General features: G+C 39.7%; 1 protein-coding gene across 8 annotated transcripts in view; it reads left to right on the top strand.

Annotated features, from left to right (window-relative positions):
* Positions 1-26,140, top strand: part of ENTREP1 (endosomal transmembrane epsin interactor 1) — a 58,288-nt gene that overhangs the window by 4,830 nt on the left and 27,318 nt on the right. For 3 of the 8 annotated variants that reach the window (XM_081151896.1, XM_081151895.1, XM_081151898.1), the window contains one exon: positions 7,078-7,134. In XM_081151896.1, the coding sequence (XP_081008022.1) occupies positions 7,078-7,134 (57 nt within the window). Of the gene's footprint in view, positions 1-836; positions 947-7,077; positions 7,135-8,510; positions 8,679-11,044; positions 11,131-12,107; positions 12,215-13,230; positions 13,335-26,140 lie in introns of those variants that run through there. The other 5 variants (XM_081151900.1, XM_081151899.1, XM_081151901.1 and 2 more) reach the window with 4 other exon arrangements.

Raw genomic sequence — 26,140 nt, 5'->3', positions numbered from 1 at the left:
GGTTTCCTTTACTTGTTTGAACCTTGAAGGTATGTTTTGTCTGTTTTAATATATATTTAAGAATTAGCACAGCCAGAGTGGCCCAGTTGGTTGAGCATTGTCCTGTGCACTAAAGGGCTGCTGGCTTGATTCCCGGTCAGGGCACATGCCTGGGTTGGGGGTTTGACCCCCAGTCGGGGTACGTATAGAACCGGGGCATGTACAGATGCAGCCGATAGATGTTTCTCTCTCTCATTGATGCTTCTCTCTCTCTCCCTTCCTTTCTCTAAGCATGTCCTTGGGGGAGGATTAAAAAAAAATTGTTGTTCTTAAAAAAAAAAGAGAGAATTAACAGGTCCTATAAAGACTCTTTTTTGTACTTTTAGCAAGTTGAAGGGAGTGTTTTTCATGTGCTCATTGTTTTTGAGCATCCTGTGATCATTTCATTTCTTCCTGGTATTCTTGGTTAATGACTCAATCTATTATTATTACCAAAGTTCATGAAGCTAAGAGATTAGTCACTTGTAAAAACAACCTGGAGTTTGACTCCATGTGGGTGGCAGAGAGAAGATCTCGATGTCCGTGTTCAGGCCAGGCTGTCCTGGCTTCTGATTTGGGGGAGCACTTAGTTAGCATTAGATCCCACTGGTATTACTGGAGATCCAGCCTGCCACACTGTTAGATTTAATGAAAGGAGAAAGAGTGCATTGGTTTATGTCTCCTCCTTCAAAAAACAAAATTTCTGACTCTGATGACATATATGATCCTTGGGAGATATTTTAGGCAAGTGTTAAGGAGTTGGTATTGTTTTTGGTCCTGCTCTGGGAGCCCTAATTTCCTTTATTGTCTGCATACAGTCGTGCTTGGAGTCATTGACCTGTGCTCATGGTCACCCATTCCTCGAGTCTGTAATTCTTTGGCAAGATTCCAGTTCCTTGTAAAGAAACAGACATTGGTGAACCTTAAGGTAAACCTTTAAAAAAATGAAATGACAAAATGTAAAAAAGAATGAATGATCCAAAGAAGAAACTAATACAAAAATTCTGAAGTCTCTAATAGTTAAACAATGTAAGTACATTATTTCAATTATAATAATCAAATACTACTTTAATAGATATATTTCAAAACGTATTTTTATTGTTGAAAGTATTACAGATGTCTCCTTTTTCCCTCCATTGACCCCCCTACTTTAATATTTAAGTAGCATTTTAAATATTACTTTTGTGATGGATTTTATTGATTTCTTTGGTTCTTTATTTTACAAGACAGCAGAGTTACATTTATAAGTTTTTGAGCAAGTCATTGAGCCTCTTAGCCTCAGTTACTCATCTATAAAATGGGTGGGATGATTCTTGCCTCAAAATGGATTATTTGAGGGCATAATTCATTTAGGACAGTACTTCCCTGCTGGGCCTGGCACCATGCCTGGCTCATACTAGAACCTCTATCGATGTTCTTTAAACATCAAGGCAGTATTTCATTAAAGTAAGATGAACAGGCCAGTTTTTGTAGGACATTCTGGTAACCATCATGTGTACATTAAAAATATCCTGTTGCCCACTTAATTTTTTTGAATGAGTCATGCTGGTCAGGTAGGGAAAATGATGTATACATACACAAAAGTTTTAGAATTGCCAGTATAAAAGCTATAGGACAAGATAGGTTATTGAGAGGTTTGATTATTGTGTGCTTACTTAAGGTACATGAACCGTATATGGGCAGGGAACAGTGATTCCTGCCTGGAGTATCTCAGAATCCTTCTTTGCAAAATCAAGAAAAAGAGGAAGAGAAGGGGTGGGGGGAGATCTCTGCTTTTTTCCTAGAAGCTAAAGGAATGTGTTGCAAGTGAGTAAAACCAAAACTGTAATAAATCTCATTCTAGTAACATAGAGATAATCTGTTGTTAGAAAATAGGTTCTTGCCTGTTTATTCAGAGCAAGTTGCATCTTGCACTGGGTGGAAAGAATGCTGATCGAGTTGCCGTTGTTGTTGATGTACTCTTTTAGGGAGCACAGAAGTGAGTGATGTGTTTATGCTTCCATGGTCATTTTTGAGTAAGTTTGTCTCCAAGTTTTGACCTTCGTTCATTCATTTGTTCATCACCCATTCGTTTATTCATTGACTCTTGCCATAACTGAGTGCCTTGAGGACCCTGTAGTGGTATTTGAATGACTGTTCACAAGTCCAAAACCTCATAAGATTGCCAGTGAGCGTAAAACAGTTAAACAAGCAATAGCATTGCTGTGTAATGGGAGCCATGGACGGCCATTGTTAATGGATTTTCTTGACTCCTTTCTGGAGCTCCAACTACTTATGCCACCAAAGGAGGTAGAGGTGAAGTATACTTTGCCGCCACCTTCTTTTTTTTTTAATCCTCACCGGAGGATATTTTTTCCATTGTTTTTCAGAGAGAGTGGAAGGGGGGGAGAAGGGGGGGGAAAGGAGGGAAACGTTAATATGAAAGAGAGTCATGGATTGGTTGCCTCTTGCATGTGCCCTGACAGGAGCTGGAGGCTCAGGCCTACAACCTACATATGTGCCCTTGGCCAGAATCGAACCCAGGGCCCTTCAGTCCTCGGACCAATGCTCTAACCACGGAGCCAAACCGGCCAGGGCTCTGCGTTCTTCTTCTTCTTTTTAAAAAATAAAAGTGAAACATTTTTATTGTAGAAATGTTGGGAAATTCAGAAAGGAAAGGGCAGAGAGAATTTAAAACACCCATAATCCCAATGGAAACATCTTGACTGTGTTTCTTTTCAGTCTTCTTAAATGTTTAATTATAGTTGGTATACAATATTGTATTGTATTAGTTTCAGGTGTACAATATAGTGATTAGACATTTTTATATGTTACCTTGTGATCACCCCACTAATTCTAGTAATCATCTGTCACCGTGCAAACTTATCACAATATGTTGACTGTATTCCCCTTCACCTTTTCACCCATTCCCTAACCCCTCCCCTCTGGTAAGCATCCCCTTGGTCTCTGTTTCTATGAGTCTGTTTTTGTTTTGTTTTATTTGTTCATTTGTGTGTCTTTTTGGGATTCCACATATAAGTGAAACCATATGGTGTTTGTCTTTTTCTATCTGATTTACTTTACTTAGCATAATACCCTCTAGGTCCATCCATGTTGTTGCAAATGGAAAGATTTCATACTTTTCATGGCCAAGTAATATTCCTTTATATATATAGTTGTTCTTCCTCTCCTCCTCCTCCTCCTCCTCCTCCTCCTCCTCCTCCTCTTTCTTCTTTGTAAGAGTTTATTTGGGCCAAACTGACGACATCTGCTAGGGAGCAAGGTCTCAAATGCTCCCTGTGCTGTGTCTTCTTTATCCACTCACCTCTCAGTGGACTTCCAGGCTGCTTCCGTATCTTGGCTGTTATAAATAGTGCTGCAGTGAACATAGGCAGACGTCTGTCTTTTTGAATTAGTATTTTCATTTTCTTAGGGTAAATACCCAGAAGTGGAATTGCTGGATTGCATGGTATCTCTATTTTTAGGGTTTTTTTTTGAGGAATATTCATACTGTTTTCCTTAGTGTCTGCATCAATTTGCAGTCTGCCCCCTCTTTTTCTCCCTTCCCCAATCCCTCTCCTCGTTCATGAATTCCACCCTCCCCAGATGAAATGTGAGCATCTGTTCCCCAAATCTTGAGCTCTTAAAAGATGCATCCCCAGCTGCAACACTCTGTACTCCACTCAAGTCCTACTTCCTCAGTTCCCCCTCTCCTCCTCACCACTCATAGGGTTCCTAGAGTGTCTTAGGGCTTAATTGAGCTCCATGAGTGGGGACAACTGAGTAGAAGTCAGTGTGTGCCGTTACTGCAGGGTTCAGGGCTGAGGTGGATGTAACCACAGTTACCACATTCAACTGGAATGCATGCAGTTCCTTAAAGCATCCCTATAAAGAAGGGTGGTTTACAAAAATCCTGTTGGGCTTTAACATGGGTGTGTGTTGAGTCTATAAAATAGTTCCAGCGGAAGTGGCATCTTTAAACATTTTGTCTTCCAGTCTGTGAGCGTGATGTTTATCTTGATTTATTTGGGTCTTCATTTAAGAAGACCTTCAGTTAAGGTTTTCTTATTGCTTAATAAGCTTTGTATGTCTCCTTACTGAGGTCTTAAGTATCTTTGTCATATGTATTTTAGACTGTTGATTTCTTATTTATCAAATACATTTTGTACATATTTTCAAAATTGTCTTTTAAATTTAGTTTGTTGCTTGAATATGCAAACTCCCCCTCCCCCACCAAAAAAAAGAAAGAAAGAAAGAAAGAAAGAAAGACAGCTTAGCTCTTTTGTCCCAGAGATCCTTCATTTGAAATGACAATTGTATCTGTCAGGAGCAATTATATACATAGATATATATAATCTCCCTTCCAATTTAGCAACCTACCCCTGGGACTTTGTCCAACAGAAATAAAAAGCACTGTTTTTAAGGTTATATGTTAATGGATGTTGGCTGCAGCATTGTTTGTGAGGGCAAAAAGCTGGAAATAGAGTAGATACTCATGAATATGGAAACACAGACACTTGTTGAATACATTAGGTGCAGCCGTACAAAGGAATATTATGCAGCCATTAAGTGGAAATGAATGAGTGCCATTTCTGTGAACATGAGCAGATTTCCATCAAGTATGTGTTGAGAGAGAAAAGGAAGAGGAGGAAAAGTATCTTTCATGATCCATTTTTTGGGTAAAATTACACCCCTGTGCATTTGTGTATATATATTTGGTGTGTGTATACACACACACACACACACACACACACACGTGTGTCTAGTTAAGAATTTAAAGAAAAACGTGGACATGTGTAAGATATGTAAACATGCTAAACTGTTAATGTGGAGGAGATGGGGTGACGTGGCTGGTGGGGGCTGGGAAGTATAGTTTAGGCATACCACTAGTTTATGGGCTTTTATGGGCTGGGCTGGATATCGCACTTTGATAATACTGTTTTAATGGAAAAAATGTGTTCCAGAAAGCTGAACCACAGGGCTCTGTATTAATGGAGACCAGTGACATAAATATCAAACACTAAATGATCATTCAAATCATATTTATAGTTCAGTGAAGTGGGCATTTTGTGTTTCGCTCAAGGGCAGTCCTTTTTTTAGTTATGTTTTCACAAAAATAGTTGCATCTTCTCAGCAAAATCCAGGAATCAGCAGGGCGGGCAGGCAGGGAGCACATGCATATGTGAATGCACACACAGGCATGCATGCACACAGGGACTAATGCAGGCACACATACACATGCAGCACACGTGCAAATATGTGCACCCACATGCGGTCTACAGGGTAGGGCCAGTGCTGGATCACAGAGTTTCTGAGGAATTGCTATCATCTCAGCAGGTAAACCTTTTGAGTTAGAAGAGACCCTGAGATGGTTTCCTTCACTCACCATATTTCTAAGGAAATGAGAGTGAGGACCAGAAAAGTGAAATGATTTGGCTAAGGTCACAGTTACTTAGAAGCCAAGTGGGAAGCCTGTGCCCCAAGGTCTCATGGATACCAAGTCCCAATTTGTAAAGTAGATGAGGCCACACCCTCTAGGCGAGCTGCACAATGCCCTGTGCGTTTCCAGGTAGAAATCCTTTAGAGTGAGGAAATATCCTATTTAATTTAAGGTGATTGCAAGGATATAGTGCCTGGTGGGCAGGCAGCTGATAGTAGGTTTAAACATAGATGGGACACAAAGAAATTGTTGCTTATCTGCCCATATGTGGTGTTTGGTCCTTGATACTAGTGGGTAGACTCAACCTCTGCTGATTTGATGTTGTGGAATGATTTACTGTCAGTCAGTAAATGGAGAATAGAGAGTATTGCAGGCAGGCCTGTGGGCTTTGAATTTGAAGTAACACTCCCAAATCCTTACTGATTTGGAGTCAATAAACAGTAATAGTGAAATGGTGCATTTGAGTGATTTTGGTATAAAATGCACTTAAAAGAAAACCCTCATGACTGCATTCATCCGATGCACTTTATTACACAAAGGCAAATGTGCTCAAATGGCATCAGAATGTCCCTGGGTGAATAATTACTTTGATTCTTTTTGAACTGCTTAGTGACCTGTGTTATTCAGAGGGCTGATGTTGGTTTCCAGTTTACATTTTTGCAAAATGCTGGCTCCTCTTTACCAGGATTTTATTGTTGTTTATTAAAGTGTCATTTTGTAACATGAGATGTTTCTCACTGTAGTCCCTCTCTCTTTGTGCAATAAATAAATACTCAGGAACATTTATTAATTGCCAATCCTGTATCAGGTATTGTGCTAGGAGCTGGGGATTCAGAGACAAGATAGGAATTCACAGTTAGTGGGCAAGACAGAGACACAATACAGAGGCTTTTTTGGGGGGGGGGAAGAATTATATGTAGAAGGCTTCCAGGAGTATGGGGTAGTGGGATTAGTGAAAGCATCTTGGAGGAAGTAACTGTTAGTTGGGGTCTTGCAGGATGCATTGGAGTTCTCAGGCAGCTCAGGGGGTGGGGGAGAGTTGGGAGGAGAGGACACTGCAGCAAAGAGAAGCACAAAGCCCCGGAATGTCTAGAGCCTGGCCAGTCTGAGGACTGATAGATGTGCCTGGAAGGAAGGTGTATGGTGGGAGGGGCAGGGGTACATGGAAACCTCGGTTGAGAAGTAGGCAAGGGAAGATCCTGAAGGCCTGTTTACTATTTAGAAGAGTTTATTTTTTCTGTAAAGATGGGTACCCACCTGATAAGGAGAAGGTTGTGGCGAGATGTGCACCTTATGAGGCTGACTCTGGCAACAGATTAGGTACTACTAGGGACAGGGAGCCTGGATCAGAAATATAGATTCCTTCACTAACCAGAGGATAGGCTAATTTTTGTTTGTGTGTTCTTAATTGACCTTAAGAAAAAACTTACACAGTCAATAAAAAAGCTTTAAGGTCTTGGACTTGAAGCATAGTTTAAAGTAGTCTACCAGGGCTCACATAATCAGCGGGAATATTAAATGTTTGAGTTAGAAGGCTTTGAAATGTCAGCATTGAAAAAAAATACATACTTTAGAGACTGGGGATTAGTTTATTGGAATTGGTCCCTTTTCTAGATTTATGATACTGTTTATCATTGTAGGTGATACTCTCTGGAATCATAGGATTAACAACTTGGAAACGGCCTATGATACTCCTGGTACGTACTATTCTTACAAATTTTTACCCTTTGTAAAAGGTGCTATTTATGAAGCCTGTTAAACAAGCCATTGAAATGCTAAAGTGTCCTTGTCTATTATAAAAAAAGAAGTTAACAATGGACAATATTAGAACTCAGATGTTCTCATAGCAGTAAATTAAGATGATGATTTTGCCAGTTTTCTGATTGACATTAAGTTTCTTATATACCCAATGCTAAATATGTGTTTCTTTTTTCAGGATTAGACCTACTGTAAAGATATATTTTTAAAAAAAAGTTTACTATGGGTGTTTTTTAAAGATACAGAGGTGGAGGGAATAACACAATAAACTGCCTGTACCAGTTACCCAGCTCTTATGATTGTGTGTTAACACAGCCAGTCACCATCAGTTGGACTCCCACCCAACCCCCACCCTTCGTATTCTTTTTTCCTCCATATTCTTCTGAAGCAAATCTCAATATTCATCACGAATACGTAATTATTTATTGTTACAGTGCTTCGGTTGGCCACCTCAGAATTTCATTGCTTAGATTTTCTGTATTCTCTATCACACAAATATTATATTTTTATGGTAATATAAACATATATTGGTGATTTTTAAAATTTTTCATTATTGAGGTAAAATTCACATAATATAAAATTAATCATTTTAAAGTGTACAATTCAGTGGCATTTAGTACTTTCCCAGTGTTCATCCTTTGCTTTTATTTGCTGTGTCCTTCTGGTTCAGGGAATACTATAAAAAACAGACCATTACCAGTAAAGGTGCCAACATTCAAGAATGAAGTAGAAGGTCTAGGAAATTCTATTTAAGTATACTTAAAGTTTTTCTATGTAACATTTCATTTTTTATTTTTCTCCCATCCATTTTAAAATAGGGTTAAATAATTTTCTCATCATTTCATATATATATTTAACAGTTTATCTTGAACCAGTGTTTGCTAGGTGATGGGTAATAAATACAAAACTGTCTAAATTCTTAAACACTACAGGAGAAGCAGCACAGTGTGGAATACAGTCAGAGAAATGGATGGCGCCTTGGGCGGTGGCTCTGTAGGTTGGAGCCTTGTCCTGATACACCAAAGTTTTGGGTTTGGTTCCTGGTCAGGGCATATGCAAGAGTCAACCAATGAATGCATAAGTAAGTGGAACAGAGGATCTCCCCCGCAACAATAAATTTTTTTTTTTAATTTGAAAAAAGAAAAGAAAAATAGATTTCAATATTGTGTTGATTGTCTTGAAAAATTAAAGAGTTTTCAGGCCCAGAAGACAATTTAGGCAACATTTTACCAGCCCATCAATTATCGCATTTAGTGAAACTATGCTAATATTTCTGGAAGGAGTAAATTACTAATGCAACATTTTAATGTATCAGCAGGATGGGAGAAAACGAGACTTTGGATGAGTTCTGTGGCAGATGTTACGAGTGCCTGAGACTTGTTTTGCAACAACTCTCTAGGTTTACAATCTCTGCAGAAGAATTTTGGATGGTGTTCAATGTTTATGCTAATGTTTGGTTATAGGAGTCATCTTTTTCCATTGGGTCAGTATTGAAATGCTCAGTAATAGAAACCTTGGGTATTTAAATTAAATTAAAATCCAAAAATCTCTAATGCTATTTAAACTTTGAAAATTCCAAATGGTGAAGAGAATATGAGTGCATGTTCTAGATAGATATTAAGAAAGCCCTCCTTTTAAGACATTAATTTCTTTAACATTGTTTTCTTTTGGAAAGATGCCCTGTAAATTTATTATATGAGCTCAAGCAATTTTAAATGAAAATGACCTTAATAAAAATGTATCTTTGTTACATTTTAAAACATTATTTCTCGTTTTTGTTGGTAGGTATATGTACTTGGTAACGAAGTTGTAACCAGTTTGTACATCCTGTGTTGTGCTCTGCTTTTTCTGTTTAATATTAAGTTACTTAAGTTAATGTCAGTAAATATTGTTTTCACATATAAGGAGTCCACAATGCCTAAAAAATTGCTAAGTAGTATTCCGTCATATTTCTGTATTACCATCAGTTATGAGCCTGTTGGTCATGTAGAGATTGTTTTGAAGTGTTAATTAACATCAGTTTATAAAGAAGATAAGTTAATTGGCGGAAACTGTACAATGGAAAACTTTCTGAGGATATCGATAGATCATTTGAGCCTAAGTCAATATCATAAATGGAAAAATCCTCAGTCCACATGAATCTTAATAGTGTATTATTACAACCTGTGCCAAATGTTTTTGGTATGTTAAAAAATGAAAAAATCTGTGATATAATGAAAGAAACTGGATATGTTAGTCACACACTCCTAGTCTGAGTCCCAGCTCGTCCCCCAAAGGCTACATAACTCTGCAAAGCACTTAATTTTCCTGAGAGTAGTTTTCTGGTCTGAACAGACGGGATAATCTCGTGACACCAAGGGGTGGCTCTACCACCCCCCCACCCCACCCCATCTGTGGATACTTTACCTTTTTCCACCCCCACTCATTTCCGAGTATAGGGAATATACCAGTGGATGGTGGTGGTGGTGGTTGTTTTTTTGTGTGTGTGAGAGCGAGAGGCCATGCTTCATGAGAGAAGCCAGTGGGCACTGAATCTGTGTTCTCATAGACCCAGGCTTGGCTGGTCAGAGTTCCTGCCCCTTCTCCCCCTTGTGTCCCACACTCTGCCCACAGGAGCACCTTCTGACTCTACCGCAGCCAGACTGCCTTACGTAAACCTGGGCCTTCTCCTAGCCGTGCACTTGGCTGGCTTCTTCCTTCTGCGCCTCAGCTCAGCAGTCACTTCCTGAAAGAGACCTTCCCTGAGCACCCTGATGACAGTGGCCCCTCGCCGCCCCAGCCCTGAATATTGGCCTCACAGCCTGTAACTAAGCTGCGTGCTGTTCGATTACTAGTGGCTGTATGCCTCCCCCAGTAAATAGTTGTGGAAGGACGAGGCCTTGTCACTCGTCTTCACCCTCTGTCCCCAGGATCGGCGTGCTCAGTACACATTGTTGACCCTGGAGTTAATTTGGCAGTCAGTAAGAAATTTAGGTCCTAGGCGAGTTCTCAGAGTTTATCTTTCTCCTTTGTCTTAAATTTCTCTCACTTGCTTTTGTTCTCTAGAACTTTGTATTCTTCCCCTTTTAACTTCAGAGCGGTTAGGGAGTATTTTGGTGGTGGAGGTTAGGAGGGGGCTGGTTGGTGTGTTCAGGGCCCTTTTGAGAGGCAAGTTGTCCTCATTTTGAGTTGTTGGGTGCACACCAGTTGAGAACACTTAAATACTCCCCTTTTGAGAACCACTTACCTTTGTGCTCCCTCTTTTGTAATTGCTTCAGTCATTCCATCAGGTTTTATACTCATTTGAACAAACAAAGGTCGGTTTGACCTAGTTCCTTCAAACTCAAGTTTTCATGGAAACTCAGAATTGGTAGCTCTCATTCATTGGCTCCTCTTCTTTATACTGGTAAAATACTCATGTGTTCAGAACAAAAATAATGTTGAAAAATAGTTTGCAAATATTTGTAGCAACAATTGGGATTAAGCTAGGGTGTTTGTGCATGTGGATACGTGTGTGTTCGCGCGCACCCCCATGCAGAGTATTCTAGGTTGTGTATTTTCCATCAAGAGCAAACATTTTTCATTTAAAAAGAATGTTCTTATTTCTTCTGGATGTTATTCTTCTTACATTCTAATAAAATGTTTTATAAATGATTAGAAAATCACAGACTCAGTGCTAGAAAAGCCCTCAATGTTTTTATTGTCTAGACACCTCAGTTAGAAAATGAAATTGTCTTGATAAGATATTTTAGTTTGTTGGTATATTTGGTAAGAATTGCCACTGTGAAAGCCCAGCCAGGTATTCTGCCTATAATTTTGGTTGCTTATGAAGTAGTAATTTGAGCTATTGTTACTTTTTTTTCTTGTCAGTTTGGAACAGATGGGATGAGTATGACTTTTAAGCGGATACAAGGACAGCTTTATTCTTCGGCGCCAAGAATGGAGGTTCTTCCCTGGTGATGTTCTTGGGTCACACGTGTGGTTTTTTCTCAGCTGTGGGCCCTGTTGATTTGCACCCTAGACTGAGAATTGAAGACATAAATGAGTTGGCTATTTAAAAGTATTTTCCATCAGTTTCTCTTCTAACTTCAAGACTATATATAGTATTTAGGGTAAAGCTTCATTACCTAAAGGGACTCAAAAGTGGCTAGGCTGGCAAGGTGGTCTGCTCCATGAAGCCATTTGGGGATCCAGTTAACTCCTGAGCCACTCAAGTTCTTTTCATCCTATTGTGCCTTGAAGGGAGAGTCACAGAACACCCAAACACTTGGTCAAAAGAGGCTAAGGAATTATTCTCAGCAGTTAGTCAGAAATAGTTATAGGTGGGTTATGTTGTAAGGTAGGTAGTGGTTCCTTTCATTCCTGATGATATTAAGAACTGGAGGGATCAGAACACCCATGTGCAGTTTAGGAACATGTACATTTGTAAAATGGGCTCTGAAGCTGTGGTTTTCTGCAGCCTGGTTCTTTCAAATACATCTCATGGTTGTTAATAATTTGGAATGAATGCTGGTTTGAGAGTACAAGAAACCTGCATTTTCATTTAAATGCTGACATATTACCACTCATTATCAGGGGACCTTGGGGAGATCTTGTGATTTCTGTGTCTGTAAAATGAAGGGCTTAGATCAGAAAAATCTTTTAAGACTCCTTCTAACTCTCATATGATAGGTTTAGAGAATCTTCTTTAGTTACTGGATGGTGTTTTAGCTTTAGATGGGCATTTTCACAGTCCATTGTAAGTGCCCTGTATAAACTGAAATACTATGATTGTTTTGCTCTTGGTTTTTTTAAGGCATAAAAATGGATGATTGTTCTCACTCTTCAGGATTATTAATACTCTCTTGCATGTGTATAATGCTTAAGAGTTTACCAGGTTCTTTTATATACTTTTCTTGTGATTTACATGGCAGGTATCATTTATATTTTATAGATAAGGGACCAGTGGCTCAAGAGTTAACTGGCTTATCCAATTCACAAACAGAGGAACTATTATTAGAAAGAACCTACCATTCCATCACCTCCTCCGTTAGCAAATTGGTAGGTATTTCTTTGGGGCCAACTATTGTGTGTGTGTGTGTGTGTGTGTGTGTGTGTGCACAAAATGTCATTTAAATGAGTTATTTGCTTATTTGTGACCATCCAATTCTTTTTCAAGTTCTAAGGTGGCAAAAGTTTCAGGAATTTTATCCTTGACTCAATAGAGCCAGAGGCAGAAATGAACAAGGCGACAGAAGGTCCAATTTTGAGTCTTAGTCCTGTCACTTTCAATTAGCAAATAGCCAAGGAAATTACCAAGTTACCTTATTTGTATAATGTGAATGTACCCATCCTTCAGGACTGTAGTGAGGAACCAAAGTAATGAGTACACAATTGAAAGTAAAATGTAAAATGGGATTGAGGGCTTGGCAAGCACATTATGCTTTATTTCTCATCATCCACTGAGAAAATCTAAGAGATCAGGTCTGTCAGTTTGGTGTGTCATTAACCAACCCATGGCAGTAAAAAATGCAATCAGGCATTGTGAAGGCACCCTGGACTGGGTTTGTGTGTATCTGTGACCACAATGGGTTTAGCCCACTGGCAGCAGAGCTTTCATTTCTCTCCTTTGATAACCTGCTCCCAGGAGCTGTGCATTGGATAAGAACCTTGGCACCCTCAGAAATAGGAAGTACTGGTGTGGTTCATCTCTGGGCAGAATCAAGGCCTGAGCAGTACCTTGCTTTACAAACTTATCTAAGCGATTTGGGTATGCTGGTTAGCAGGTTTAGTTTGGCAATAGGTAATTGCCAAAGCTTTGAAATAACCTCCCTGCCAAGTTGATTGTTGAAATAAAAGTGAGCCTCAGACCAAGTTCTGCTATACAGCAAACACTTGCCAACAAACAAAAAATTGTTCATGCACTCTTGATTTATAAGCTTAAAGGATATAGAGCTGGGATTTTTATCAAGCTTACTACAGAACACAGTATGAACAATTTTTTAGTTCTAGTTTTGTTGTTGTTGCATCCACTTGTCTTGAATACCATTGCTGATAACCTGAAATTCTGTCACAAGCACAGCTAAGTTTATTGGACCTGCTGCTGTAAGAGAGAACACCTCCTTGCCAGTAGTTCTGAGAAAGGGTGAGTCAAAGAGAGCCTCAGCTGGGTGATTTTAAGGTGAGTCCTGCAAAATAGGGAATTTATTGGGTTTGGGCAGAACCTATGAGATAATAGCTTTGGATTGGTGGGCAAATGCAAGGGAGGGCATGGAAGCAATATTTTATGAGTAAGCTGTTAGTTTTAATAAACGATTTTTGTTGTTCCACAGTCTTACCTTTGTGGAGCAAGAATTTCCTGGAGCAAGTATTTCCTGGAATAAGTAGCTAAGTTATCTTTGATTGTTCTCAGTACTGTTTACTATAGGGTCAGAAATATATGGTTGGTCCCAGAATTGATCAACACTGAGACAGGAAATTATGTTGCTTTTAGCTCCACCACCAGTTTAACAGAGAACGTATTTTAAACATCTATTATGCTGATTAAACAAACTAATAATTTCACGAACTGGACAACTCATTTCCATACTTACTGTTCCAATTTAGCTAAGTCACCTGGATGTTGTTGGGAAATAGAGATAAAGGAGGCAACTTCTGGACTGTGGCCTTTCTCATAAATGCTTGCTGACTGGCCTGGAACATGAGTTCTTGACTGTCCTGAGGTGTAGCTTGAACCAACCAATATGTACACACCATCTGTGTTGAAATATTTTGAAGTGCATTATAGATACACTCTGGTAATATGTATCTAGCTGCTGAAGGGATCCCTCTGACCGGCCTGCATCCAGGCTGTCTGGGCCCAACACGCTATAGTAATCAAGTTCTGAATATGACTGTGAAAAAACTGCATGAACCATAATGATTTGGAGCAAGAAGGGAGATCATTTTGAATGGGGGAGCATCTTAAAATAGATGCATTGTCATGAGAAGAGTTGCAGAATGTGTATGGGGTGTGTGTGTGTGTGTGTGTTTTAAAAACCTGGGGGGTTATACATACATTTTGTAGTTACATAGGAAATTTCTGAAAAGACGTACATGAAACTGTTTACAGTAGGCACTGCTGTTGAGGGCAGTTGGAATGGGAAGGAGGGAGACTTTGCCTTTCTGCTTTATATCTGGAGAGGACATACGATGTGTTGTGTGAAGAGGAGGCTGTTTTAGTTTCTTGTTTTGTTTGCGTTTGACCATTGGTATCTGCAGTATCTGAACTTTCTTTTTGGGGTTGGTTTGTCTGCCTTTGTGTGGGTCTGATTGAGAGGCAGGGCCCCACCTCCCGCTATGGATGCTTCTGAGATCAGATGCTTACACTTCTAAATGCCAGTGTCCAGGGAGCCTGTGACCTCTAACCACTGAAGTTCCTGTCCAGGGCTCTGAAGCTGGAGCCACTGATGCAAAATAATCAGGCAGCTTAGAATTCATTAGGGAAAAGAGGCAACCAGTGTCCAAGGCTGGCAACCAGGGACTTGTTTTTCCCATGACATGACCTTGGTAGAGGTCCCAGCACCCAGCTTCCCTTGGCTCCTTCCCAGCCTCTGCGCCTGATTCCTGTGGATTCTGTGAGCTACCTGATAGCCTTGCAAGAAATCCTTTTCTGCTTAAATACCAGGACTTGGTTTCTGTTGTTCACAACATAATCAAGAAGTCTGACCGCTGTAGGACCGTGATTTTTTTCCCCTCCATGAATGTTATTTTTATAACAGTTAAAAAACACACACAACTAATTCAAAAACAAAGAGATTCATTTGAAACGTGGTTATTTATTGTAACTCAGATGAAGAACAAGAAACCCAGTGAGTTCAAGGTAGATTCATTGATGGTGAGTGCTTGGATTGGGCAGAAACTGTTGCGTGGACATGGCTGGGGGTGGGGGAAGTGTCAGGGCTGTGGTGGTGGTGGAATTGGGTCTCACTAGCTGTAGTATCTCAATGAAGACACCAAAAGGTTGCCTTGTGGAGCTCTTTAATGAAGAGAAAAGAATTATTTATAAATGGACATTGTGTATTAGCAGGTATTCTACATATTGATGAAGGGGAAAGAGTAGAGATTTGAGTAAGACTTGTATCTGATTGGTGTCCTCTTATTAGTTGTATAATTTGGGGCATAATAAATAACTCACCTCTCTGGATGCTACCCACTTGTTTGATGCCTATGTCTATAAAATATATTTATATATGATATATATGCACACACTGTATATATATTTCAAACACATATATACGCACTATATATATCAAATACATCACTAACATTGTGACATTTTGTAATTTGCTTAATGCCTTTTAAGAGGAGAATATTGTTTATTTTAAAAAGGGGAGCGCATTAGCCTTTTTTTATTAAAAAAAAATAATTATACCTTTGTACATTTCTTCCAGCATCCAAACCTGGTTACACTCCCCAAGTTAACCATTTTAAACTCAGTTCCTGTTTTAATGCTCCCGGTGGTTGTCTCTGTCTTGCTAAAGCGAGGGATTTGTAACACTTAACTCTCCCACCTATCTTCCTCTCCTATGTTTGGAAGTTATTTTTATTTCCCCTCTTGATGACTTTATAATTTTAAATAATATTGTAAACTTCTGTTTCTTAAATCAACTTTGCATAGTATGTCTTGACTAGAGAGCAGACTAAGATGAAGAAATCAGCACTTAGCTGTACTTCTTTCCCCTTCCACCTCCCAATTTTTAAAAGTAACACCATTACCTTATATTGTCAATGTTTTAACATTTATGTTTTGCTCTTTAAACTATGCTATGCCATTCAAATGTCGTCTATAAATTGTTTCTAAAATAGTGAAAACAAGTAATAGCATTTATGTGACTGTGATTCTACCCGGGCGTTAGACTTGGATTCTTCATTTTCAGATTCGCCTGAAGCTGCAGTACAACAGATGTCAACAGTTCCTTCATTTTAGTGTGTATTCGACTATCTAAGCAGGACGTGCAAAGCTTCTGGGTCAAAACCAGTTTTGCAACCCTTAGCTGATCTCTATCCCCAGCCTATAAAAAGATTAGGGATTGAAGAGACAAATGTTTTTGAGAAAGTTACTGAACTATTGTGGCATTTTGAGTTCCATCTCCCCAGGGAAGAGGTGCTTAAAGATAAGCACTTGGAGAACCTGATATGGGTCCCTTGGTGGTTAACTGGACTGATGTCAGGCACATGCTTGGGGGAATTTAGAGGTCAGGTTGGAGTGCCCTGTGGCCTCAGAGTCAAAGACTGCAGTTGGGAAATAAATGTACTTTCACAGACCAAGCCCAAGATGCATACTTCCAACTGACCAGATGCAAGAGAGAGCAGGCCTGGGGTAAGCTTAGATCCTGCTCCTGAGAGCCTCTTAGAGGAGTAGGGAGACCACAGCCTGCACAGCTCCGTGCCCAAATAAGAGAACTGCAGGCTCAACAATAGGTATCTCAGAGGAGCCACTGGAAGCCCCACTCAGGAGAAAGTCCTCTCTAAACACTTGCTGAGGCTAGAAGCAAACACTCAGGTGAACCCTCGCTGCCCCTACCTTGTTTGCCCTCATGCCCTGGCCTTCCCTCATCCCTTCCTCTCCTCAGTGACATCGCTGTGGCTAGCAGGCTCAGGAGAAGTGGACACAAATGTAGGGAAATCGTGAAGATTGCATCACTGCCTTGCCTTTCCCACTGCAGGCTTGCTTGCTCCCTACAGTAATCAGCCTAATGAGAGAAAAGCTGAAATTTAAATGCAGGAACAAGTTTTGACTGGGACACAGGTCTGGACATTGTCCTTACTGAAATGAGACTTTGTTACTTGCAGTCACTGAGGGACTCTTTGCATCTGATACTGACCAGAGGAGTCATGGGCCCAGCCTCAAATTTCATCTAAGGGGTGAGGGAGAACTAGCCCTACAAAGTGGACTGGATCAACAATGGGGAAGAGAACAGAGTGGTTTTCTGTTGACCCCCATGAGTCTTGCTGTTCAAGAGATCAGCTAGATTACCTATTGTAGCACCGGGAAGAACGAGCAGATGTAGAGAGAAGGAAATGTAATCCTGTGTCACTCAGAGAAGGAGAGTTTTGAGCAGCCAAGTCAAATCTAGTGTTTTTTCTTATTTTCTATCATTTGCTCAGTATTATGTCACATTTTAATTTGGTTCAGCTTTGGAGCATGACTCTGACATACAGATTTATTTTTTTTCTGAAGTTTCTAAATGACTCTTCTTTTTTTCTTGTTGACAAAGATCTCAGAGATCATCCAGTTGCCAATTTTTTAACAGCTTTATTGAGATAAAATTGACATACCATAACATTCGTCCATTTAAAGTGTACAGTTCATTGGCTGTTAGCATGTTCACAGACATAGGAAGACTCACCACCATCAATTGTAGAACATTTTCATCACCCTCCAAAGAAACCCTGTACCCATTGGAAGTCACTCTTGATTTCCTTCTGATACTCCCAGCCCTAGGAAATCACTAATGTAGTTTCTGTCTCTCTAACTTTGCCTGTTCTGGGTATTTCAAATAAATGAAATTATATGTGATCCTTTATAACTGGCTTCTTTTAGTTAGCATGTTTTTGAAGCACAGTATTTTAAAGGGTTATCTATGTTGCACCATGTATCAGTACTTTCCTCCTTTATTATTGAATAATATTCCATTGATGGATATACCACATTTTATTTATCTGTTCATCAGTTGGAGCTATTTTCATTAATGCTGCTATGAGCATTAGTGTACAAATTTTTGTGTGGACGTGTTTTCTTTTCTCTTGGCTGTATGCCTAGGAGAAGAACTGCTGAGTCATATGGTAACCCTGTGTTTAACATTTTGAGGAACTGTTTTCCAAAGTGGCTGAGTCATTTTACATTCCCATCAACAGCATATGTGAGTTTCAGTGTCTCCACATCTTTGTCAACACTATTATTGTCTTTATTTTTTTATTATACTCACCTTTCTGGATGTTAAGTAGTAGCTCATTGTGATTTTGATTTGATGTTGAGCATCTTTTCATGTGCTTATTGACATTTGCATGTCTTTGGAGAAATATCTATTCAGACCCGTTGCTCATTTTTAAATTGGATTATTTGTGTTTTCATTACAAGTCCCTTATCGGATAAATTATTTACAAATATTTTCTCTCATTCTCTAGGTTGTCCTTACTTTTTTCATGGTGTCCTTTGAAGCACAAAAGTTTTTAATTTTGATGAAGTCCAGTTTATTTTTTGTTGTTGTTGCTGCTGTACTGTTATGTTTAAGAAGGCTAGTCTAAGCCAAGGCCATGAAGATTTACTCATATTTTCTTCTAAGAGTTTTATTGTTTTAGCTTATATTTAGGTTTGTGATCCATTATTGGAGCACTTTTATTTTGAAGACGTCTTTCTTCAACACTGAGCAATTTTTAAAATTGATTATCTCCTTCCCTCAATTTGCTCTGCTCTTTCTTTCTAGAACATCTAATAATCAGATGTTGGACCTCATGAATAGAGGCTCTTTGGTTCTTAACTTTTCAAAATCTCACATTTCCTATTTCTTTATCTTATTAACTTATATTCTGGGTATTTTCTTAATTTTTTCTTCTGCCATTCTATTGAAGAATTTGATAATTATATATTTTGATGTTCAGGAACTATTTTTTTAATCTCTGATTCATTTTTTTCCATAGCAGCTATTCTTATTTTATTTATAATTATTATTTTAATACATTTTTATTGATTTCAGAGAGAGAGGAAAGGAGAGGGTGAGAGAGAGAAACATCAATGATGAGAGTCATTGATCTGAAGCCTTCTGCACACCCCCTACTGGGGATCAAGCCTGAAACCTGGGCATGTGCCCTGACCAGGAATCAAACCACGATCTAGATCCTAGGTCAATGCTCAACCACTGAGCCACGCCAGCCAGGCTATTCTTGTTTTATGTATGCTGTAACTTCCCTTATCTCTTTGAAAATACAGATTATGTACATTTACAAGTTTCCTTTTATACTTTCTGAGTAATTTATGTTTTCTCCCTGGGGGTCAGTGATTCTGGTTGATATCTTGGCCCTTGTTTTTCTCTGCAGTTTGATTTCTGAATGTCTATTGATCCTGACTGTTCATTCTAGTTATGACTGAAAAACTAGACTGGTAATATTTGTAATGTCTGTAATAATTTGTAATAATAATAAACATATAACTGAGATGTATGTACTTACCCACTAATCTAGGAAGTGTTATTAGTTTCCTCATTCTGAAGAAACCAAGGCACAGAGAGGTTAAGTAATTTGCCCAAGATTGCATTGCATAGTTAGAAGTAGGAGTTGGGATGAAGTCCAGTTTATTTTTTGTTGTGATCTTTCTCTAGAGTCCATGCTCTTCACCACTACCCTGCTTGTGTGGGTCTGTTTTCACAGCAGGCTTGTCTGTGAGGGAGGGCTGCCTGGGAGCTCTGTGTAGCTGAGTGGGCCTTAGTGATGGCTAGGCTTTATCTCAGGGTGCGCTTGAGAGAAGCAGGCAGATGTCCCTGCTATGCCAAAAAGGCGATTTGAATTTGTAATGAATACTCCACTAGGAACCTTGCACCTCCAGGCAGATTATCCAGCTATTTTAGAAAGAAGTTCACTAGTATTAGCTGGTAGACAAATGCTTCTACTCTGTTACTTGTGCACCTGAAAAAGTCTAATATTTTTTCAGTCTTTTATGAAAATTCTCAAACTTACAGAAAAGTTGAGCAAATAACTCAACAAATTCTCATATACCTTCCACTTGGATTCTGTAGCTCTTAATGTTTTGCCGTATTTGCTATGTCTATACATAAATAAGGGATTTTATTTTGAACTATTTCTAAGTTTTAGACTTCATGGTACTTTACCCCTATATTCCTTAGGAGGCATTCTCTCCTAAAAATAAGATATCCTTCTATCTCACCATAACAACATTATCATAACTAAGAAAACGATCAGTAATTTCCTCATGTCATCTAATATTCAGCTTTTATTTAAACTTCCCCAATCACTCAAAATGTTGTATAACTTTTTCTTAATAAAAAGCTTTTGAACTGCAGTGTGATTTATGCACATTTCTGTATGTATACCTGTACAGGTTGATGTATTATCAGAAAGTGAGTACATCTACGTAACCTAGTTCCATTTTTAAAAAAATCTAGGGCCCAATCAAGGTTCATTCATTTCCTTTGATTATGTGTCTTTAGTCTTTTGTGTTCTAGAAACTCTTCCTGCCTCTCTGTTCTCTTTCTAGGAAATGATTTTATGAAGAGATGAGTCAGATTGGCTTATTTCTCCTCTGTCATCTTCCATATTTCCCTCCCCTCTCCGTCTCTGTTCAGTTTCCTCCCCTTCTCTTTCTGCTCTTCTTCCTGCTCATTTCTTTCCTCCTTCTCCTCTTCCTTCTTTTTTTGATACAATAATTTTCAGATGCACTCCTCAGCTGAGGGAAATTCAGCAAACCCCAGCACCCATTGCCCAGCTACCACCATTGTTGACAAATGTCCAGATCTGTCTCATCTATACCCCTTGCCATTGGGTTGTTTTGAAATAAATCCCAGCCTTCACAGCATTCAGTCCTTAAATATTTCAGTATATATTTATAAAAGACATGTCTGGGTGCTCAGTAAGGGTTGTTGACTAAAGCATGAACATGTGACTTCCCCGTGTAATTGCCCCGGGCACGGAGACTAGGATCTGAGAGGGAGTGTCTCAGCCGGGTGCTCCAGGAGGCCCAGGCTTCTTACGATCTAGCTTCGTGTGTCCCAGAATCACTTCCACCACTTCCTATTGATCAAACAAGTTCCTAAAGCCAGCTTAGAATAAGGGGAAATAGAAATTTTACTCAATCTCTTTTTCTTTCCTTTTTTTGTTTATTTTTGTGTGTGATACTTAACATTGTGATAAGATACACATATCATAAAAATGACCATTTTTACCATTTTAAAGTGTACAGTTCAGTGACATTAAGTGTATTCACAGCACTGTATAGCCATCACCCTATCTATTTTTAAATCATCCCAAATAAAAACTCTGCGCCCATTCAGCAATAACTCCCCTCCGGCCTCCCCAGCTAACCACCATTCTACTTTCTGTCTCTATGACTTTGACCTGATATAAGTGTAATCATACAATATTTGTCCTTTTGTATCTAGCTTATTTCAGGTAGCATGCTTCCAGGGTCGTTCCTGTTGCATGTGTGCCAGCACTTCCTTTTTAAGGCTGGATGATGTTCCGCTGCATGCATCGGACTTCCACCTGCTGGTGTGAAGATCAGCCGTGAGCACAGAGAGGGGGCAGGACTTGATGGCAGCCGACCTTGGAGACTTAACTCTGGAGAGCAGATCTTTCTCAAGAGCTGTGGTCTTCCTTGCTGGGGAATCATAAGGTCGGACTCTAACTCGCTGAATCTTGAGACGCTAACCATGGTGGAGAAGAGGCCAGGAGCAAGAAAAGGACACAAATTAGAGACGTGCAGAGAAAAGGAGGAAAGAATAGTGGAGTGAGGAAGACAGAGTATCAAGAATCATGGATCTGCAGTTTTGTTGAAACCTAACTTCCTGCTGTCTTTCTTATCCTCAAATCCAAATGCGCCTCTGCCAGCGTTTTCCCGAGGGCCACGGCAGACCACATTCCTGACCCTTCCGTCTTGTTTGCATCCATTCTGATGTGTCATGCCATCCTCTGGTTATTTCTTTTAAGATTCTCATTCTTATCATTTCTTTTGAGATTCTCATTCTGATGTTTTTCTCCTGGTTGCAACCACAGTCCTGATGACAACATGTTAATTTAGGGATGGCAGAGCTAAGTTGTACTGGGGAATTATAGAGCCAGACACATGCTAAAGGCACCCCCTTTTTTGTTACGCCTGATTGCTTGGCTCAAGAAAAGTCACTTTCCTGAGAAACGAGGGGCGATGAGCTGAAAGGGAACCCTGGGAGACTGGAAATCTGCAAGAGGATAGGGGAAGGAGCCCTGGTAGGACAGAATTCCCTTTTCACAAGCAAGGAGACTTGTACATTTTCACCAGAATTTGCAACTCTGGTTACTTATCTTGAAACTGTTCTCAAACTGATGAAGATTTGTGTCTTACTCTGGTGGAGAGAGGAAGAAGCCTTTCACTCTTGTTGAAAAAGGAATTGGAAATAAATGTTATTATATTTTAAACACTTTAATTTCAGGACAGCAGTAACATGAGTAAATCTGATACTTAAAGGTCTTTGGGAGGAAAGAGAGACAGCTGGTTCTGTTCGCAGCAATGGGCCTGTGTTTGACTTGTTAGCAAGGAGAACCAGTCTGAATGTTAGTAATATATCTGCCAAGTTTCTGCAAGAAGTTTAAGGGGTGTAGCAGGGGTGAAGCCTGGGAGTAGGTCATCTTGGGATCTGAAGATTAAAGCCACACAGACAAACCAAGTCAGTGTATGTGAGAGCTCCGAAACAGGTTCAAAGGAGCAGGAGTTTGGGCTTTTGAGCGATTGTGATTTATTATGTTTTGTTGGTTGCCATGGTGCTGCTTGGTCAATCAGAAGGTTCACTTTGTTGAACTGCTTTAGAAAAGCTTGAGTTGGGAGTCTTGTCTTCAAATCCGTACCCCCTCCCCCTGTGTCATTGTGTTGTGTTCAGATAACTTTGCTCATGATTCTACATCTTTGTATTAAAATGCTTCCCCAAATGGAATTAAAATTTTAAGTGTTAAGAGTCAAATAAGCAGGTATATTAGCTGTCATGGGTTCTGTGGAATTTGTCTTATTGACCAGTGACTAATCAATGATTTGGAGCTTGGATTCCATGTCTCCAAGAACATAAATGTTAAAATGCTAGCCAGATCACATGATGTTCTTGTTTTAATGGGAAAATGTAACCTGAACTCTAAGGACTTGCTGCTTTGTTCTTCCACCCACTCACCCCCACCCCCCTTCCCATCTTCCTTCCTCAGGAAGTGGTGAGATCCCACTCAGAGCAAAGGTGATAGCAATTTTCACACAAGCGGTGATAGCAAATTTGGTGTTTGCCTTCCAGTGCCTGCCTTTATATGTTCAGGATATTAGTAAGAAAGCCTGATATCTCCAGGTAGTGTGTATCATACAGTATTGATTTTCTTTCATTTGTTCATTGAATGATTGATGGATTCATTCATTCATTTGGTGTTATTTAAGACCGCCTATGTTTTAGGGTCCTTGGTTCAGATTTTATCCCCCACTGGAGAAAAGTATATTTTGTTTTTCATTTGTTTTGAGCAGTATGAAAGGCTGCCTGTGGGAGGACAAGGCCTGCTGATTTAATGAGTACCAGTGATTTTTTCTTGGGAATGAAAAAAGTGAATGACATTGTGAAAGAAGAGAATCCTGAGGCAGTATTAGTATTTTTTATTTTTTTACTGAATTTATTGAGGAGACACTGGTTAACAAAATTATAAAGGTTTTGGGTGCACAATCCTACAACACATCACCTGTACACTGTATTGTGTGTTCACCACCCCAAGTCAAGTCTCTGCCCATCACCATTTATCCCCCCATACCCTCCTCCACCTCCCTCCTCCCAGCCCTGGCAGTCACCACACTGTTGTTGGGTAGCTCAGTTGGTTAGAACGTCATCCCAATACGCCAAGATTGAGGGTTGGATCTGGTCAGGGCAAATACAAGAAGCAACCAGTGAATGCATAAATAAGTGGAACAGCAAATTGATGTCTGTCTGTCTCTCTCAAATAAATAAAAATGTATCAAGAGTAAAAAAAAATAGTACTTTTAAAATTAAGTCTTTGAGTTTCCTCATGAGGAAATAATTTGATGAGCTTTTGATATTTAAGTAGAAAAATGCACACAAACACACACACAAATTCACTGATGCCGTTCATGACCTCATGACCTAATCACCTTCCAAAGGCCCCACCTCCTAATACCATCATCTTGGGGGTTAGAATTTCAACATATGAATTTGGGGGACACAAACATTCAGACCATAGCACTGAGTTTTATTCCACTTCTGAGTATACTGTCGTCTGTTCATCCATCCTCCTGTTGCACATTTGCATTGTTTCCAGGTCTTGGTTAGTATGAATCAGTGCTACAAACATCCTGTGTATCTTCTTGTGGACATATGCATTGCTTTGTCTTGCATATATACTGAAAAGGGAATTGCTGAATCATAGGGTGGTGAATGTTTAACTTTATTAGAAACTGCCAATAGTTTTCCATAGTGGTTGTACCATTTTCTAATTGTTTCTTAGGCTCTTGAACAGCCCTATTTTTAGCCTCACTTTTATTTCCAGAGGTATTTGCAGCAATCTAAACATTTGGAGATGCTGAGGAGTAAATCCTGTTGAGTTTTGGCTTTCCTCATTGCTCTCTTAGGATTCACTTTTCTCAGGACTACTGAGTCAATTCACAGTTGAACACTGGCTTTCTAGCTTCTAAAATTTTGTTGCTGTTTTTTTTATTTGCTATGTCTGTGGATTTCTGCATTTAAAATTTTTCATTTACTGCCATTTTAATGTGTTTTCAGGGATTAGTAGAACTAAATGCATATGTTCAACTCACCATTTTAAACCTATTCAATTTTAAACTGTCTTCACACGGTTACTGGAACAGTTTATTTATTTAAACATGCATAGTTGAGTTTCAGTTGCCTCTTGAGCTTGGGGCAGTAGGGCAGTAAGAAGCAAAATAAAAGTCTTAGGCAGTAGGGAAAGGTCAGCCTATTTAGAGAATGAGATCTTGTATCAAAAAAGACATTGAACAATATTAAGCTGTTACAGGTTTAATTATTTAATGCTACTATGTGATGGTGATTATGAAGGACTTTTAGTTTGGTAGGAACAGGTAAACTGAAGATGATGTTTCTTCTTGATAGCCTCAGGTTCCCCAAATATTCCTTTATTGGGTCATTTAATTGAGATCTGGAATGAACTGAAGTCACAATTGCAAAAGATCAGAGTTGAGGTGAATTCCAAATACTGAACTGAAAAAGAGAATACTTTTTGCATCAAGCTACCTGATATATAAGTGTCATAAAATACTAATGGTTCAAATTAGTAACAATAAAACTAAAAGCATGAAAGACTTAATTCATGTTGCCAGTCCTTGTGAGAGGTCCAGCCAGCTCTTCGGATTTTGCATCTCTGCCTTAAATGAATGGATTTTACATCTAACCCTTAAAAGCCATAGGGTGCATTGGGGCAAGCCCTCCACTTTCTTGGTCCCACTTTCTTTTATGTCTAAAATACAAGTTACAGAAGGACATTTCTCCATCACCTCTGGGCTTTTCTGTTTTTTGATGGTAAATCAAAAATGAACTGGCTTCAGCAGAATTCAGGAACTATAACCCATGGTGTTCGCTTCACTGGGCGAGTGATGGTGAAGTTTAAGTGAGAACTAGAGAACTAAGTTCAAAGAGCAGGAAAAAACTTGGGTTAAATATAAAGACAAGTTTTATAGAGAGGTTATATGAGCCAGGGTTCCAGCAGGGCACAGATGACACAATAAAATTATAACTTGACAAGCGGTTAACAAAGGGCCTGCTCACAAAGAGGCGAATGCAGGGCGTAGGGAGCAGTGAGCCTGTTACTGTCTCTGGGCCTTTGTGAGAAGAGGAAGCAGTGGATGGAGCCTGGCAATGCAGTCATGCAGGGGAGCCTTTCAGAGGACCCTGTGGCCTTCCACTGAGGGACACAGCCAGCCTGAGGCTGCGGACAGGGAACCGGGGAAATAACTACACTCGCCTCACTCTCCTCCTCCCACAGAGCTTCTGTCAGGGCTCCCCACTGGCTGAACTTAACTAGAAACCAGAGGCCAAAGGGGCCCCGTCAACACAGTCTTCATAGGTCAGCCTCTCTGGGAAGAGAGCAGGGGAGTGAAGAGTGGAGAGAAGATTGGGCGGGGGGGCAAACAGGAGACACCCTGCATGCTGGTGTCAGTGGGCAGCGTGGAGTGAGCTCCTACTGCAGGCTGCAGAGAAAAGTCTGTCTGGAGAAGTTTTGGAAACAGTATAC

The sequence above is a fragment of the Miniopterus schreibersii genome, assembly GCF_964146895.1.
Source record: "Miniopterus schreibersii genome assembly, chromosome: 11".
Taxonomy (NCBI): domain Eukaryota; kingdom Metazoa; phylum Chordata; class Mammalia; order Chiroptera; family Miniopteridae; genus Miniopterus; species Miniopterus schreibersii.
Note: the sequence above shows the minus strand (reverse complement) of the source record. Positions and strands in the feature narration are given on the sequence as shown.